This window comes from Corvus kubaryi, unplaced genomic scaffold (genome assembly GCF_017639235.1).
Source record: "Corvus kubaryi isolate FWS band 111438036 unplaced genomic scaffold, C.kubaryi_AGA036_p1.0 76, whole genome shotgun sequence".
Lineage (NCBI taxonomy): Eukaryota > Metazoa > Chordata > Aves > Passeriformes > Corvidae > Corvus > Corvus kubaryi.
Genome location: NW_024582063.1, coordinates 11453481 through 11472783, shown reverse-complemented (window position 1 = coordinate 11472783; position 19303 = coordinate 11453481). Strand labels below are relative to the sequence as shown.

The window sequence follows — 19303 nt, the reverse complement described above, 5'->3', positions numbered from 1 at the left end:
ACCAAAAAAATATTTCATTGGTGTACACCCTTGACAGGTGAAGTAGCATGCACTTGCTGCCCCTGCCGCCTGACGGCGGTGGGGCTGCGGGCGGGGCGGGGCGGCGGCGGCAGGTGACGGGCGGCAGCGGCGCGGCCTGACCGCCCCCAGCAGAGCTGGCCGCCGCCAGCGGGAGCGGCGTGCGCAGTTCCGTGCTCCGGGGACGAGACAGACGGAGCCGGGCCGCGGATCGTGTGGGACCGAACCCCATGACGGCCTTCGGTGAAAGGCGTTGGCCGCTGGGTCAGTGAAGTTCAGCCTCACGCTCATGGGCAGCCGTGGGGAGATGATGCGCCTTCGGTCGTGCTCAGAACCAGGCCGCAGGGAAGAGTGACCGGTTACTGCCAGGGAACTAAATGTTTATGTCTGTAGCGCTGCCGCTGTGTGCAGCACAGGGGATGCCTGGCACTCTCAAAACAAGCATTTGTTCAACACTACATGTGTGGTGTTAAAGTATACCTCTAGCATGGGTTTATTCTGCAGTCAGATCTGTCCCATCCTATGTGGCAAGAAGATAGTAAACATAATTGTCATCAGATTTTTTTAACCCAACCGTGACTCCACTACCTCTTTTTCCCCATGATCCCCATGGTAAATGAGCTGACACTTTCTGAATGGCGAGGAGGTGCTTCTCACTTGCCAAGAAAGTTGTTCTGCTGTTGGTACTTTCTCTGTGGACATTACCTAAAATATATTTCATTGGTGTACACCATTGACAGGTGAAGTAGCATGCAATTGCTGTATGTGACCCTTGATGAAGGTGGCTGGCATGGATAAGAAGAGAATTGGCAGTTCATTTCTTAAGAGAAATTTTCCATCATCACATAGATATATGTATGGCATACCAGAAAATGGCAGCAGCTTTCATTACCCTTAACAGTGCATCATTATGCTAATAAAATATTATGTACCACATAAAGATTGCTGTGGGGCGAAACAAAAAATAATAGCATGGAGACTGTAGTTAAAGCATATGACCCAGTGTCAATATTCAGCTTGTGGTTTTTTGTTAACATACTTTTCTTGCTGGACATAAGCTTGTGAATCTAAGTCTCTAATAGGTCTGGTAATGGAGGAAAGTAGAAGAATAGAGTGTCCTAAATGCAGTTTTTTCCACTAATACTTTTTTCTTGTACCCTCAATGCAAAAAAAAGAATTGTTTTCATGTAGCAGTTTTGTGCTTTAGTACTCTTGCACTTCTCTGGCAACAAAAGGTTACACATTGAGTCCTTACCTTTGCATAGAGAGAAGGATCAGAGCCAAAAGGGAGAACAGAAACCCCAGGTGCTGGAACAGGCTTTGATGGATGTGAAGAGCCATCGTGAAGCAGACGAGCCAGTAAAATCGAGGCCCTAATCAGTTCTTGTGGTGTATGAGATGTAGTTATTTGCTTGGGTCTCACAGAGACTGCAACGCTGGTTCTTTTCTTTGCCTCTCCAATATGCTTCACAGAAGTAGGGTTTCATAGCCTTTCACGCCATGCAGATAATTTCGTAGCCCCACCATTATATGCATGAAGAGGCAATTAACTTCATTTTTCAACTGCTGATTTTCAGAAGGTTGCAGAAAATGCTACCCTGTGATAATAGACTTAGTCTTGTATTAATGGTAAATTTTGTAAGTGAACTTTGTTTCCTGCCTGTGTAGGTTTGAAAACTGTCAGGTTTTCATACCTCATTCCAGCCACAAAATGGATTTATGAGCCTGCAACTGAGAGAGTTTTCTCTGCAGGTAATAGTACCTTGTATTCTGCCTGGTGGAAAAAAGTGGAGACTAGGGATTAGAGTAGTGGTTGTGGACAAAAGCCCTGCCGTTAAAACTGGCACTTCAAAACTCTGATGAACAAGGATTGGCTCAATAATTCCTGGATCTGTTTTTTCCTGCTGTGACTCTGGAGATTCTCTTGGCTTTCGTGCCCAACAAATGGAGTCATGCTCTGTACTGCAAGTTACTAATGATTAGGTAGAGCAAGGCCATGATCATTAACTAAAATGTTTTCACTTCTCCAGTCCTGCCAGTCTAGGTCATAATCCCCTAAGTGAAAGTGCATTTTAAATAGAAGCTCTCTTTCCTTCACAGCTAAATACAGAACTGCCAACAGCCTGCAGAACAAAAACTACCAAAATGTATGTGTCTGTATGTCCAAAAACAGGCCTTAGGAGTTTTCTGTGTGGTGGAGTCTCAACACACCTGTTCTGTTGGTAGAAATTTCATGTGCTAAATAAATAATGTGGTGGTGGTGTTTTGTAATTGAAATAATAACTACTTCGGGTTTATTTCACAGGAAATTACTGCTGGTCCCATTGTGATTGTATTAATACAGTGGAACTGTAATCCACGTGTGGATTTTTTTATCCCAAAATGAATGGATTTTTTTCCTGTTTTATAAATTACTTAATGAGTTTAAACTAAACTGCAAAGAAGTGATAGAGATAAAGGTAAAACAGAGTCACAAATACTTGATAAAAGCATAGTATTAGTTCAAACTCACACTCCATTGCTTTCTTCTGATGGAAAATTACAATCATACAAGTTAAAGAACCCCCAGTTTTGTACTGCTCATTATGCTAAATCTTCAGTCCCGTAGCTGCACTGCTCATATGTGCAAGCCATGGAGAGTGTACTACTCACTTTTAACTGGATCATTTTACCCATTACACATTCACGTACCAAGCACAGCATAGATTAAAAGTGGAAGACTAAGATATGTCAAGAGCAAAGTGCTAAGGTACTGTAATGTCTTGGGATTTTTTTTGTTTACCCATCTATTTCATGTGTTTGGAGTCTGAAAAAATGTTTATAGACTTCTTTCTTTAAACCAACGGGGGTGGCAGGGAACAGAGTGAGCAGTCCTGTAGCACCTGTGTAGATGTTGAACAGAAACTTGTGAGGGAATAAAGTCTAATAAAGATCTGGAAAGTCTGTTTCTTCTCAGTTTCTTGTTTGCCTGACAATTTGATGGCAATATGCTGCAATTTCCCAAAGGGCATGACAGAATCAGGGTCAGCTCTCCCACAAGCCGTGCTATAATATTGGCAGAGTGGATCAAATTAAAATGAGCATTTATGGACAGCTGCTCTTGGTCTTACAAATGCAGGAGACATCTGTAATTTGGCTGTTTGGCAGGAGAAGATCCCAGTATTTTCAAAAAAATGTACATACCTCAAACATTCAGCCTCAGAATGTTGAAGGGAGGTTTCTATATTAGACTTGAAAGGGGTGAATGCACTAGCCTTGCCCATTTTTCTGACTCCATGTAACAAGTCATTTTTGTAGAAAGGTAACATACACACTCCAGCTGATGCAGTAAAGAGAATTAAGAAACCCCCTGTGGGCAAAACCCAGTCTCCAATAAAAATACATATTTTAAACACACTAGTCAATTATTAGCCAAGCTGCTGGAGCATTAGTACTCTCTACGAAGTAACCTTTGGCTGATGGACCTGTCCCCTTTGACACTAAAGCCTGAAGACACCTCTTGTACCAGCCAATCCCCTGAGCACTGGGGTTATAATCACAGGCAGTTTGCTCACAGAAGAAGCACTCTACAAATTTTAATATCTCAGGCAAAAGTTTCATAGCTGTTGGGCCCATGGAGCTTCTTGTGAATGTAAGAAAATGGATAGAAGAAAACAAAACTGCCTTTTTGCCACCCGTTTGCAATAAGCTTATGTAAGTAAATGAAGAATTTTTTTTTTTTTACCAAGTTACTAGATATACAAATATGACTAGTTATTAGAGGGAGCTGCAACAATGCATACATGGTAAAGATTATAAGGAACTGTAGTTCTTCTCAGACTGCAACCAGAGTGCTGTTCCAAAAAACAGAAAGTGAGTGAAATCTGATTTGCAGTAACTCATCAGAAGCTGCAAAGATCAGTTTGAATACAAGATACTTGCCTCAACTCAAACTCTCTTGTAGGCAGTGAGAAATTAAGAGAATCTGTGTCGGGGTCTGTATCAACAAACTCCTAGAAATCAGAGGAGATGGCATCACATCCACATATAAAACCAAATTACAACCTAAAGTAGCTCAAGCTGCTAAGAATCATTCCAACATCACAGAGGAGCCAAAGCTGCAGGAGAAATCAAAACCAGAAGGATATATCACTGAAAATCAAGGAGAAAGGAAGGGCAGGGGCACCTGAGGAGAAGGTTTCCAGGGCATTTCCAGAGCTGTCAAGGCAGGAGGGCAGGGAGGCTGAAGAGGCAGTTTACAGCCATTTACAGTATTCTGAATGAGACAGCTAATATAAGAAAAAAGTGTAGGTGTTAATGCAGTTGTTATGTACGCCATACATATTCTCTGTGTCAAAGCTCGTGAACAAATTCCAATGTAAATTATCCAATGTGTGGCACCTTCTAGTCAAAATATTAACAAGGATTTCTTTTGTCAGTGAAGCTGAGGACAAAATATTCTTTCTAAAACTCTGTATGCAGAAAGCTTTCATTAGAAGGTATTCTCCCTAAGGAGTGATATAGATTCTGGTTTTATAAAGAAATTAAAAAGCATTTTCTTCATTTTAATTAAAAAACCCTCTTTCTTTACAATTTTAATCATTAAAGTAAAAAAAATATACCTCTTGCCCTACCCTTAACTGCTCTCTCTAATGAAAAGCTGAATGGGCAGTAAGGTATCAGTGATACTAATTTCCATTCACTGGTGCAAGGGTTACTTTTCAAAGCAATGGTTACAAGACAAAGAAAAGGTAAAGAGTACATCCTTATTGACATGTCTGTGTTGAAACTACAGCTGGATGTAGAACTGAAAAATTCTGAAACTTGAATCATTACAAGTGTTTCCGTTTCTTTCATTTCCAGAATGGATTTAGGAAGCATTTTATAAAGCATATTCATTTCTGAAGCTTATCAATAATAATGGGAAAATTTTAGTATTTTACGTTGTTATGATCCAGTTTAAACCCAGAAAAGCAAAGAAAGCCAAGTCTCTGTGCATAAACCGGAAAGAACTTAGAAGGTTCAAAATATTCCCAGAAACAAGATTAAAACCAAACGAGGTTAGATATTGATGCCAAAAAATTGATATATTTTATTTAATAGTAAAAGAGGCAAAGAGAAGGAAAGAGAAAAGAAAGAAAGAAATGGAGAAAAGAAGTGTGCGTGGGAACAGGGAGAGGTGACAGGGGTTAGGTGGAAGCATGTCACCCATCCGAGGGTCCCAACGAGGTCTCGTTGCTCCCCTCCATCTGCTCTGCTGGTGGTGAGGGTCCCTTGTCGCCACCATGGCCACACTGCCACACTGCCACATGCTGCCACACGCCATACCACGCTGCCACATGCCAAAGAGTGCAGAACTCCGTGGATTAATATACACTGTGGGCCAGGTGGGAATGCCCAGCTTGACACTGTCCCTTGCAACACTGAGGGTCTGTTGCATCATCTCTGGGGCTCTGGTGCAGGGTCTGCTTTGAGGGGGGCTCCTGTGATGGGCCATGTCACCCCTCCTGCTGTGGATGAGCTTCCCCCCCCCAGTGAGGACCCCTCAGCTGGGCTCTGCACAGGGGAGGATGGGCAGCCACTGCATCTCTGACCAGAGACTTTTCCCAGATACCCAGAGCCTCTCCTCCCTCCACCCCTTGGTTCGAGGGTCTGTTCGAGCCTGGCAGCTGATAGCCCTGGGGCTGTGGTCCTCATCTTGGAGGTGTTAAGCCTGTGCTTTGTGAATGTCCCCAGCCCTGAGTTGTTACTTTCTCTTATCTTCATCAGCGAGCGGTGTCGGGCCTCAGGGCCCCATTCAGGGTGTGGTAGTCTTCTCTGCAGCTTTTGGAATAAAGTTTTAAAAGTCCTTGAAGAAAATGTTTAAGTCATAAGCTATAATATTTCAGTCTCTGACATACGTTTATGGAATATTCATGTGGTTTTTTCCTCATCAGTAGGATGAACCTTTTTTGTTATTACTGCACTGTTCTGTACTGCTTATCAGTAGTTCTGTGTAAACCTTGAGTAAATCTGGAATGTGATATCTATCAGAGATCGTCCCCATAAACATTTTAAGAAGTTACAGTGAAACAAGAAACATTTCTTGTGATAAAAATGGCATAGTTAAAAAAACCACAATTTTTCCAACATGACGTTAGCCTATGTAGAAGAAGAGTAAAACCATCTACTGCATGGATTTTGAGTCTCCCATCACCCGCTCCTGGTGCTACCTAAATGCTTTCAAGAATTTCCAAAATGTTTTAGGTGATTTTCCAAGAAGCAACTAATATATTTTCAAATTTTTTTCAAAGGCTTGATCCTTTACATGCTGAATAGAGATGTATAAGGCAATCTTCTCACTGTGTCCTACTGCCTCATTGGAAGGCAACCACCTCAAAACATTTAAGTAACTTAAAGCCTTTGTTTCAAGGGAGAATTAACAGTTAGAAACTAGGTCTCACAGCAAGTCAGTAGGGCTTTTGGTATCTAAAGTTACTACAGCTTTCAAGCTTTTATAACCTTGTGTTCCATACATTTGAGAGGATCAAATTTTTTAAATACCTATTTGGGATTTCAACACAGAACCTCAATTCCTGAATTACTGCCAGAGTTTTACCAAAGTAAGAAAACGATACATCTAATTAAATTCCAGCTCTGACATTGTATTTTGATGACACTATCTTGCTAGTTTAAATGCTTTTTAATCTCAACAATGAGCAATTAGTGCAAAATCAAGCCCCTTGACATAGCTGATTTTTAAAGGTACTTCTAAAGCTTTTCTTCTGAGTTCAGAATATGATGCTTACCAAAAGGACACCTAAGTGGGGTCATGGACCATCTGATTCTTTGTAGTCTTATGTTTTTAAAGGGTTACCTGCTGGTACCATTTTCTTTATGTGGATAAGAAGAGAAATGTAAGAGTATAGAAAACTTAATAGTCCATTGGTTAGCTCCTCATTCTAACAATAGCACAGTCAAGTAAGTTTCTCATCCCTGGAACCTTTACAGTACTCTAACTGCATTTTGGCAGTCTTAACTGAAACTGCTTTTATTCATGATATTTCTCCTTAACTTAATGCAACTATATTAACCAGATAACTTTATTTAGCAAGATGGACAAACTTACCTATTGGAGTTCCTGCTCATATTTCATAGCTGGAATCTTTTGATGGTGTCAGTATATATCTGTTAGTGATTGAATGATTAACCCATAGCCTGTTTATTATATAGAGCCAAGGCAAATCTATGAGATAACATAATTAATCGTAGATTTGCCAAATAAAGAAGTTAAGCAGTAATTGTTTTAAAGCAGTATTTCACTTTTACTTAGTGAACTAATAACAAAACTGAATGTTTATATAGAAAACTTAACCCATCTTAATAGGTAGACTACAAGATACCCACAGATTGCCTCTCTTATTTTATTCTTCAGGGTTGATTTTCATTTATTTCATTAATTATTAGCTGTATTGCTACTGTTTGGGTCATCATGCCCTTCTTTAGTAGAAGTGTTCATTAATGCAGAAATACTGCAGTGTGCTGTTGAAAATGAATATTAAATCTGCATGGTACAAAGAATTCAGATTTCAGTTCATTATTTTATGATACAGTTATGAAGCCCAGTGCTGTAAAATATTCAGCTTCCTACAGAGAAAACAGTAAATTCTAATTCTTTAGTTTTATTTGACCAACTAATTTGTCACTGTTACTTGCTCTGTCTGCTTTACTAGTCCCCACTTTGTTGGTCATTATAATTTAAATACTCTTTAAAGAAAAAATTATAATGGTAGCAGATTGAATACGTACATGCAACCACTCAGAACAGCCTCTCTCAATTAAGGCTTACAAGCTCCTGACACAGGGACACGTTGTTATTCCCTGTGTTTCAGGGGATCATGGCCCTGCTGGTTCCATGTTACTGCCCAGAACCACCTCATTGCAAAGCAGAGGTTAACACACCTCAGTTCACTTGTCAAACAGCATAAGAACAAATTTTGATTCACAGCTAACAGGCCTGATTTTGAGGGTTTTTTTTTTTAGCAAAGGAAAACCTGCTACCTTTTTATTAGTGTAAGTGGACTGGTAGTAATTGGGGTGTTAGCTATTCCTTGTGATAGCTGAGAGAAATGCTCATTGGGGCTCTTAAGAGGGGTAGGGTTAAGAAATGGCCTGCAATCTCCTTTTCTGAAATAGCCACAACCACAATGAAACCATTATAATGTTATTCCAGCTTAGCAAAGCCAGTATAAGCAGAACAGAAATTAGCTGGCAATTCCTACCTTCAGTATCTCTGGCAATTCTACCAGTGTGGGGGGAAAAAAAGTATGTTTTTACCTTTATTAACTTTTAAGAGTTTTACCTTTACATAATCAGCTCAGGTTGAAAAGCCATTTTCCTAGTTCCTGTCTCTCAGGTAACATTCCTTATCTTTTCAGTTCAAAGCTCTTTCCACGGTTGGCAGCTATTATTGTCCCCTTTTCATAGCTGGAGGCATTGCAACACCAGGAGAGAGGCAGCTGGCCTCAGGTCACCCAACAGGACAGTGCCAGAGCAGAGAGATGCATCCAAGGTCTTAGGAGTTCTTGTACTGGATGTTGCTTTTCACTCAACGTGGTTTCATTGACTCACTGTCCTAATAGAATTAAAAAATAAAATAAAATAAAATAAATGGCATCATGAATAGCGATATCTTTAAACTGTCACTTTCTTTTCTAGGCATCGCTATCAATTAAATGTGATGTTTGTTGGAGGGCCAAATGAAAGGAAGGATTATCATATTGAAGAAGGAGAAGAGGTAATCAATAGATTGTTTATATTTTTTTCTGATTTAATTGATCTATAATGATTAAATGCAGCTACTTTTGAAGCTACAGCTACAGATTAGCAATGCCAGGCTCAGTGATGTTGTTTTTATTAGATCTATTCATAGGCTTAAACAGAACCATTCACCAGAACCATACACCATCTGTGCATTTTGTTTGAAACAAGCACATGAGATCAGATCTCTTTTGCTATAACTCATTTCCAACAGGAAACTAGAGAAAGTGTTCTGACACATCGAAGTGTCTCATTTCAACATTTGGGAACAGAACTTTAGGAAGGTAATGATATTTTTAAAGCGATGTTTTGTTGCAGAAGATTGATCTGTATTTCACAAGTAACTTTGACATTCAAAAATCAAAAATTCAGTAGAAATTTTTTTAAATTATCAGCTTTTCGGCTTTGATATATGTGTGGATACAAAAATGCCGTTAGCAAGGAATTTTCCTGCTTCTTTCTAAACCATGGGATACTTTTCTCTCTCACAGAAGATATTCACAGAGTTTATAAACCATGAACACCTGCGACCTTGCCGAACTTTGTTTATGGTACAGTAGGAAAATATTTTGATTATGGATGTTTTAGGATTTTAGCCAATCACCCCAAGGGGTGGCTGATCCTTTGTCCAATTAGACTATGAAGAAAAAAGTCTATAAAAGTTTGTAAAAGAAATCAATCTTACTGCACAATTCCTGCCTGTTGGATTCTCTCCTCCTCCCTACGGCTGCGGGATACGGTAATATTTACTGTGCATTACATACGAGTATGGAAAGGTAACAAATAGAGTCTTTAAATATTTTTCAAATCATTTCCCTTTGCTCAAAGCCATTCCACTGCTTTGAGTTGTGAGCAACCATTGTGTCAAATGCAGCATATAAGAATAAAGAGTAGAAACCTAACAAAATTGTAATAATTTACACCTACTTTGTTTACTGCCTTTTTCTTGGAATTGCCTGCTTGGCCTTGGGACTTCTCTGAGTCCACAATTGGCTCTGAAAGAACCCTGATGGAAAGCGGTTACTAGAGGCCTGGGAGTAAAAGTGTCAGGATGAGAGACAATTTGCCTTGCTTCTCAGCAGAATAATTTAACTTCATGTAATTCCAATGACATTTGGCAACCTAATTTTATGTACTTTTGGAAACTCAAGCCTAAGAATCTGCACAGTTCAAAGCAGAAGTGGGTCGAGTTTCAATAAATCCTTTTGAAGGGAAAGAAAAGTTTGTTTAGTTGTCATTGAATCATTTCTCCCCAAACCCAGCCCGGCATTTCACAAGAGCCTTCAGTGATTTCTTGTTCTGACTGTGGCGTGCAGGTGTGTGTAGTCCTTACAAACACAGAGCTCTGAAGAGCAGATGCTGAGTTATCCCTGGGTAACTCCTGCCTGTGTTGGATTGTCACCACCTTCTCCCAGCCCACCTGTGGCTGTGGGCACAGGCACGTCCATCACATGCCAGCTTACCCAACACATTCCACTGTGTCCCTTCTCATGGGCTGTGCAGGGAGAGCAGCACCTAGGACCAGACCATCAGGCTGCTTAGGCTTCCTTAAAAGGAAAGTTAGGCTAATTTAATTTAACTTTTTTTTTTCTTTTTTTAATGTTGCAAGATGTTCCTATATTTGTAAATAACTTGACCTGTCCTTTAATAAACTCTTTATGTGACTCCTCAACAATATAAAAATTTAGCTATATCTATAAAGGCATAATTTTTAATTTACTGTTGCATACTGATATGTTATTGCTAATTCAACTGGAAACAAGATTTTTTACATATCAGTACATGCTCATTTACATAGTAAACTTCCCACAATTGCTCAGCAACCAAAAATGGAAACATAACAACCCTATCACACAGGAAAATTGGCAATACACACATCAGAAGCAGTATCAGTATGTAGCAGTTTAACATATGGGCCAATTTTGTTCAGTTTTATGGAGGTACATTAGAGTTATTAATTGCATTTTACCATAGCTTTTTATCAGACACATTTGCACCTTCCTGTGATCTAACTCAGAACCATGTTTCTCATTAGAGAAGAATTGTGAGGTAGAGAGTATCCTAGCAAAAGGGCATATTCCTAAATTAGACTTGGGATGCAAAAAAACACCATTCAAAGCCAAGTTCAGCTCAATTTTTTGTCAGAAAAAGGGTAATTTATATTCTGGGTGATAATTTGAAGACAGACTACATAGACGTACTGTCAGCAGGCCAAATCACGAATGTGAAAACCCACAAACCCTTCAGGCAAATTTAGCTGATGCTGTTCTACTGTGAGTATTCTGATAGCAAAGAAGGGTTGGTTTGGAGAGAAAGTTAAATTTAGGATTGTTTATATCTGTCCACTCACTATCTTTTGCCTGTTATCACACAGTTTATGGTGTGTCCTGTGGCACGACTTGAGCTTGAAAGCCTGCAGTTCAGAGCAGCAAAGGGTTGGCATGCAGAGATAAGGGCTGAGGGGCATCCTCCTGCTCCTGAGCTGCTCTCTACTGGTGCCATTAACATGCAGGTGTATCAGGAAGATTAGTTCTGACTGGCTAATTAGGAGAAAAAAAACCAGAAGCTTGATTTGAACTCTCTTCAAAGCCTTTTATAATTGTCTCCTGAGCAGCCACTTAGGCTAAAATGACAGCTAGTCTAACACAATTTCTATCCTCCTCTCAACAAGCAAGCATTTCCTAAATAAGTAACTCCTATATTTTGTTCTTTCTTAGTTTTCTCTGTACTGCTTCATTGCCTTCTTAAATTTCTGTGCACTACTTCTTTGCCACCTTTCTGCACAGAAATTGTCTCATATCTGAGGCATTGTTTTCCATCAAACAGGATTTTAAAGACCAAAATCAAGCTGCACCTTACAAGAGATAAACCATTCACAGTCCTTGGCTGGAATTTACCAGGAGGTCATATTCATTCTTTTTCTTGTTTGAAAAGTTCCCTTTTGCACCCCTCTTCATCAGAACAGAGATAGAGTCAGCAAACATCTACTCAGACATTCTCTGCCTCTAACTCAGACTCATTCAAAATGAAATAATTGCTTTGGAAAATGCATCTTCTGTTGGAACATGGCAAAAAAGTGCTGTGAGAATGCACCTATATAGCTAATACTGGCAGAACTTTCTAGAAAGTGTTTGTGCTACGTAGTGGGTTCTGTGAGGGTTTCAAATGAATCGTTATTCCCATGTGCCTCATTTGTCAAGAGAGTTTTGGGTTCCGTGGACTAGTGACTACAATTCTTGTGTAGTCAACTTAACGAGGCCACTGAAAGTTTCTGTGGCAGCCCTGACATGACCACAGAATCACTAAGGTTGGGAAACATTTTCAAGACCATCAAGTCCACCCTTTGGCTGAACACCTCCTTGTCATCTAAACCATGGCACTGAGTACCATGTCCAGTTGTTTCTCCAGGAATGGTGACTCCACCACCCCCTGGGCAGCCATTTCAATGCCTGACAACCCTTTCCATGAAGAAATTCTTCCTGGGATCCGATCTGAGCCATCCCAGGTGCAGCTTGAGGCTATGTGCCATTGTGCTCAACCCCTCACAGCTACTGGCTACCAGGTACCAGGGAACAGTCCTCAACATAACTTTGTCTTGAATTTTTCATCTACCATTGCATTTGTGACAAGAAGAGTTTCACTGTTAACATAGCCTACAGGCTTCATGGTGTATTTACTGCATTTTTACTTACTTGTAAAACCTGAGGGTAGAAAAAATAAAACCCTTCTTCCAAAGAAATAAATTAAAACTCAAGGGGACCATATATTTTGGAGAAATTTAATGACAGAGAAACAGAGATCGTAACAAAGCCTAGCTATAGTAAAAGAATTTCAGAATTTATTTACTGCATTGTGTGGGCTGCTTTGGGGGAAAGCAAGATATGCTAACAGCTAAATCTAGGATCACAAAAGTAGCTGGGCTGCTGTCCCTTTACCCACCTCAGTCCATCACTTACACACGATGAATCCCAACTGACTTTGATTCAGCTGACTTTGATTTCTTAACAATTTACATTCTGATGTTGAGTCTGTATAAAACAGTGAAGTTCCGTGCAGAGAAATTCAAATCAGCCTTTCATCTACCACCTGCAACATATTTGCATTGGCACAAACCCCACATGAGTTTAGAAGTCCCACTTCTTATTGTGCTGCATTTTACCCTAAGTTTCTACTCTCAGCATCTAGGTTGTATCCTATGGAGAGAGGCGCCTCATTATTTGCACAGCCCCACAGACCAAAGCCCTTACACTGCAGTCCTAAAGGGAACTCTCAGAGCAGAAATTCCCCCTCCTTTAATCATCTTGGTGAATCTCTTCAGCTTCTTCTAGCATATTTCCATGGTCTGACTGAGATACAACATCATGCTCCGAAACATGATACAGGTTTGAGGTCACATCTGCCACAATTCATCTGAGTTTTCTAACCTGGCTTTTGATTTCTCTTTCTCTCCCTCTCACACAGACACCACAAGTAAGACTTGGCTCGCTTCTGACAAATTAGCTGCTTAAATGAAGCCTGACCACTTCTAGTGTATGCTGCTCTCTAGTCAGCATGCTTTTGAGAAACTCTTCCCTATCAGATCAATTCACCCTTTTTATTTTGTATGGATAGTGGATGTCTGAAAGCAAGGGGAAAGTGAGCTAGGTGAGCCTTCCCATAGGTTGTTTCGTGGTGCTTACATCCCAAATAAATCTGATGAGTCACAACAAAGTGAGAGAAACATTTTTGCTTCTTTACATTTAAAATCCACATTCATCTGGTGAAGACTCTTGAAATATTTTAATAAGAAACAAAGCTCCTATTAAAATGTAATAAGAATGATTTGCATTTCCTTTGAATGATTTGAATTTCCTTTGCATCAGAAGGAAATTTTGTCTTCAGAAGTAAGTTTGCTGCATGAGATTGTTGGGACGGGTTTTGGCTAGTACTCAGGTTTCACAGATGACACGCAAAGGAGCAGAGGGAAACAAAAAAAACAAACAAACAAAAAAAAAAAAAAACCCAACAAAAAATACCTGCATATTTTCCTCTACCTTCCTTATCTATTTGTCTTGCAGACTTCCGGTGACTGAAAAACCCTTGTGATAAGAAAGGGAGAAAATTGTTTTTCTGTGCTCAAATAGATCAGTCACCACTGAAGTCTGGCGAACACCCAGGCTCTACTCCCACATCAGAATCTGATTTGCTCTGCAAATTAATTTAGTACTTAGCCATATGACAAGCAGTACAAGCCAGGATATACCAAGCCAGAGCCTAATCCCAGAAGTGGCAGAGCAATCCCAAATTCCACTTTTAGAAGCAGTCAGAACTTAAAGTATCCTGCTAGTTGCAGGTCTCTTTAGAGGTCTGTAAATAAGCTGTCAGCTATAACAGCCCTCATGGAGCTCTGGGTTCCTGTGTCTAGGCAGAGTTTGATATCAAAGGTGGCTCTAAATTAAATTACATACACTGCTGTACATAAAATAAAATAGACTTCTGGATTTTTTAGATAGTCAATACAGACCAATTATAAATACTGTATTCTTCCCCTATAGATGCTTTGTTTATTCTGCTAGGACACACATACCTAGATGAAAGAACAATCCTCACCACATTAATATGGTGAGGATGTTAGTGCTCTTTTTAGGGTAGTATCCACATGTTCTACTACCCTGTTGAAACTTCTGTCAAGACAAGCAGCTTCAGTGATGAAGTAGTGCTGATGGAAACAGTGAATACCTAACTGTGCATCTTCTCCACTTGCCTGCAGAAATGCCAGCATAATTTATTCTATGAGTATCCATAATTGAATGAATTATCCCTGTACAGACTTGAGAGTGATTCAGCATTGGTCACACTGCCTTCTCCTGCAGGCACAATACTAACAGGTTTGAAGCATGATCAAAAAGGGTGAAGCAGACTAAGGAAGGAGGATGTATTTCTCCTACAGCAAAGAAAATTGAGGGAAAATTTAAAAACTAAAAAGAAAAAAATCTCAGTCTTAAGATGTTTTCATTTGAGTTTCATGGGTATATCTGCAGTTTTAATGATCATATTGAGAAATGTTATGAAATAATGTTATACTTGGAGCAAAGAAGCGCTTCTAGGTGGCTCATAACTTTTAGAGGCAAGGTGAGAATTAATAAAGGAGGTGGTTTTAGTGTAATCATAATGAGAATATGCCACACAGTAAGCAGAAAACTAAACAAAATGCTAAAGCCCGGAAAAGGAAAAAAAGGAAGATGATACAATAATTAATAAAAAAGCATATTTATCCTTAACAAAGGAGAAAAAGACTGGTGAACAACTTTATTTCTTCCTTGAGACATGTTTTTCACCCAAAAAGACAAATTCATGCCCAATTGTGAGCCATTATGCATCAGCAATATACAAATCTAGGCTTTTCTACAAGGAGAGGTATATACATTTCACGTAACAAGAGGCCTTGTCATTAATAAAATGTTAATAGAGCTGAATTATTGCACATTTCCTCAGTTTTTAGTACTGCTGGGGAGAATGGATACTAGATTATTCCAGTAAGAACAGTACAGCTGGGAAAGCCTAGATTTTCAAGTAGCATGAACTCTACTGAATTATTATCCTATCTATATAAGGGTATATATTTGTGTATATACATAGATATACACCCAAATTTTTTAACTGAGGCCTTGATTTTTTTTCCAAGAGAGACTTAGGAAAACATTGGATTTGCCCAAAAGGCAAAAGTCAGTCAGTATTTAGAAAAAATAAGTTTCCAACAAAAAGACAGTACTGTGTTGCCAAACTGGCCTGTAAAATGGGTGTGGCCTGTAACTCTGAGACAAATACCTGACAGTTTCCTCGAGAAAAAGTTCAGGTTATATTATAAGCAAAGCAGTAGATTTAGTAATTACTGCCACTTGTATTAATCACAGTTACGTCAGATGATTTATGCATGACTGAAGCATTCAGACAATTTAAAAGAAAAAAAGTTTTGAAGAATAGACCATAATTTATAGTGAAAGGTACTATTTAAATTCAGTTAGAAAAATACTCTCATTGACAACATGTAGCCCACGTCATTCCTCCTCTCCCACTGCAAAACAATTCTTCTAATTCATAACTTAATGTTTATAATCTTTTCTTATGACTGTGATGCTTGACCTCCAAACTGGATAGCTGACATCCACTCTCAAGTTTTTCATTTCCAGAAAGATTGCTCAGCTTCATGATTCACGTCAGAAACAGGATAAACTCTGCCTCTGTTGTCCTTTCCCTCATCTACATGTCCTGTGCGTGCGTTCAGTAATAGCTGCCCTAGTAGCTGCAGGGGAAATAACACGCCAAAACTCAAGATTGCCAAAATGATCTTTCAGATTCTGGATTATCAGTGCCATATGACCCACAGCCCGTGTGACAATCCATCGAGATCATACAGTCTTAGATGAGTCTTCTTTGAACTGAAGGTCATTTCCCCACTCAAATCACTCTGTCGTGCAGGGAGCAGTTGGGCCTGCCCAATAGAAGGGGGGCTGCTGTAGCATTGGGTGCTGCCCTTCAGAAGTACCAAAGAAAACAAGAGCAAAAGAACACAGGGAAATGGACTGCAACGAGGACAAGTAGCCTGGCACTGTGCCCATCTAGATAAGAGTTATAATTTATCTGTCGTGATGGCCCTGGCACAAGGTGAACTTGTCACTCATGTAAAAGCTCTCAGCATGAGCTTTTTTCCAGTGTATCTTCAGTTCTGCCGATTGTTTTGTTCCCCTGGCAGCATATTTATTCTTTCTCATGTTCACAGAAGTGTTTCTTCAATTCCAGGGGCATGTATTAATATTTCAAAACTCTTTCAAAACCAATATTGATTAAAAAATCAATTACGCTTTTCTAATGTTGCAAAGAGTTTAGTTCAGGGCTTTTGCATACTTCAGTGGTTTCTTCTTTCCCCTATTTATTTTTCATTTTGCTGAAATTGCAGTGAATTGCTATAAATAAGGGGTTTTTTTTCATTATAGTTCTGACTTTGAATCATATTTCAGACTACTTCACCTGCACTAGCAATCTAGTTTCTAGATGTGGTAAAGAGAACATGGAAAGCATGGCAGAAGTGACTTTTGGAAATATTATTGCTCTGCACTATATAAAAATGAAGAGAAATGTGCCCATTAGTTCAGGTCAAAGATACAGATCTGCTTACAGATCATAGCACAGTTCTGTCACGAAACACGAGGACCTGAGCACCTCAGAGCCCCCACAAAGCAGAGCTGGTTTTAGTCTGAAAACAGCTGTGGAAAGGTCACCAAAGACAGAATTTTGGGTTCAGGGGTTCTGTCCTTATACACACATTGCATGTAACCCTTTTACTGAGCCTTCCAAAAAGTATTTCCAAGGCTAAAACCAGCACAATGGAATTCCACCAGGTGCACAGGATAGCTCTATATGCTGTTACAGACCTCTTGGATAGCTTGTTAATTGTTAGTAAGATAATGAAAATAATACATATTCTGTAACATTTTTAGAAGCAACAGATGCCTTTAAAAGCCTGTCATTGTTAGTAAAAAATCTGCAAATACTTGCAATTGCAAATTGAATGTATTTATATATGTATTCTTTATACAGAGAATATAAAATACAGAATGTTTTGAAGTAGATGCCTTAATGTTATTTTCTTATTTCTTCAGCTTTTTTACCAGGTTCAAGGAGATATGTGTTTGAAGATAATTGAAAATGGGAAACAAAAAGATGTTGTCATCCGAGAAGGGGAGGTAAAACAGGATTGTTCTTCTGTTATAGTTGTACATAAGTACGTTAAATGAATGTTTTATGTATTATTTAGAAATCAATTTATCCCTGTGGTGCAAGAGATAACATCAGGGTTTAAGAAAAAAAAAAACCAAACACCTTGAATGGAGTATAGAAAATTTCCTGCAAATAATAGGAACCTACAATACAGATAAAAATCTCTCTGAGCATCTGGGGTGCCTATTCATATAGTCCAGAACATACTGAGAGAAGTTCTTATTCCCCTGCATTGCATGGGATCTGCCATGTGAATTCAGTTGGATCAGTCTTATATTTACACATTGCCAGGTGCACACCTCTTACCCACCCACACACACCAATAAGCAAACTGCCTAAACTTAGGAATTTAAATGATTCGTATCTTTTCAGTCTTCTTTACTCCTCACAGCTAGCCCTTACAACCACCACAGTAGGACAGCTTTAAAAGAGCCATTTATTAATAAAATGTATCCCATTTTTCGTTGTAGTAGAAGACTTGCTGAAGCATAGAGTGCAGTGCTTTTACTGAGAACATGAATAGATACTGGGTGTTACTACGAGTTAGATGTACTACAACTCCCACTCATTGTTATTGACACAAGCTTGGACTGCACTCAAGCCTTTGAAAGGATTATGAGGTCTAGTGGGGACAGCCTCTATAATAGAAGACATGTTAAACCCAATAGCTTGATGTCATTAGAAGTATTATGATTTTTTCAAGTCTGAAGAAACAGAACTATGTTTTCCAACTACGAGGTTCTGATATTACATTTCGTACTGAAGGAGCACACCCGGCTGAGATCTTGGCATGTAAGAGAAGCACTAATGAGAAGGAGCACACAATACTTGGTGCAAAGACTGACACTGGTACTGCTGAGGCACTGTCATTAGCTCAGTTTTGTAGACAGAGAAACTGCAGTGACTGTGCAGCCTTGGAAGGACATCTGTAGTGGTGAAGAATACAGGCTTACCGACTTCCTGTGCAGGGAGCTGCCAGGAAAGGGTTTATTCTCAAACTTCAGTAATAAGTTTCACATGTTGCCTATTCACTTTGTCACTTGCATGACTAAATAGCCCCTCATATTTGTTAATTGTTTCCGGAGAGAATAGCACTCCTCATCATGCAATCAGAGGTGCTCACTGTGTTGGAAGGATACACGTGGCTGATTAGTTTACACATTTTATTGAGCAGACAAAAAACCTGGGTTTTTATTTCCATTTCAATTACTCAGAAATTGCACTCAGTTTATAGATTTCAGATGAGTAATTGGTTAGATTTTCATTTCAATTGTGTCTAGCAATGATGATCAAACCAGGAGGAGAGAACTTGACTTCCATCAAGGCAGTGCTGATTGCTGTCACTGTGTCATCAGTCACAGAGAAAGCAAGAAACAGTGTTTGTGGGGCTGTGGGTACCACAGTGGGTGTAGCTGCAAAGGAGCAACACAGGATCAACAAAAAGTAGGGGAAAAGTGGGGCAAGGAGCAGAAGATTTTGCAGGTTTAGGGGCAGGAAAAGGACAACGGAAAAAACAAACTTCCTGACACTGATGCTTTCTGATTTCTTTTAACAGATGTTCCTCCTACCTGCCAGGATACCTCATTCTCCTCAGAGATATGAAAACACTGTGGGTCTTGTGGTTGAGAGGGAAAGATTAAAAACAGAAATTGATGGGCTAAGGTGAAGTATGAACTATTGACTACTCTGTTGGAATTCATAATAAAAACTAACTTCTCATATCAATACAATACTGTATTTTACTTTGCTA

At 39.4% G+C, this 19303-nt stretch overlaps 1 protein-coding gene across 1 annotated transcript in view; it reads left to right on the top strand.

Moving 5' to 3' along the window:
• The first annotated feature begins 3507 nt into the window (after positions 1-3507).
• HAAO (3-hydroxyanthranilate 3,4-dioxygenase) overlaps positions 3508-19303 on the top strand; it is a 35199-nt gene continuing 19403 nt past the window's right edge. Inside the window, exons 1-4 of the mRNA XM_042051740.1 lie at positions 3508-3711; positions 8695-8773; positions 17436-17519; positions 19109-19215. Of these exons, the coding sequence (XP_041907674.1) occupies positions 3632-3711; positions 8695-8773; positions 17436-17519; positions 19109-19215 (350 nt within the window). The 5' untranslated portion in view covers positions 3508-3631. The remainder of the gene's footprint in view (positions 3712-8694; positions 8774-17435; positions 17520-19108; positions 19216-19303) is intronic.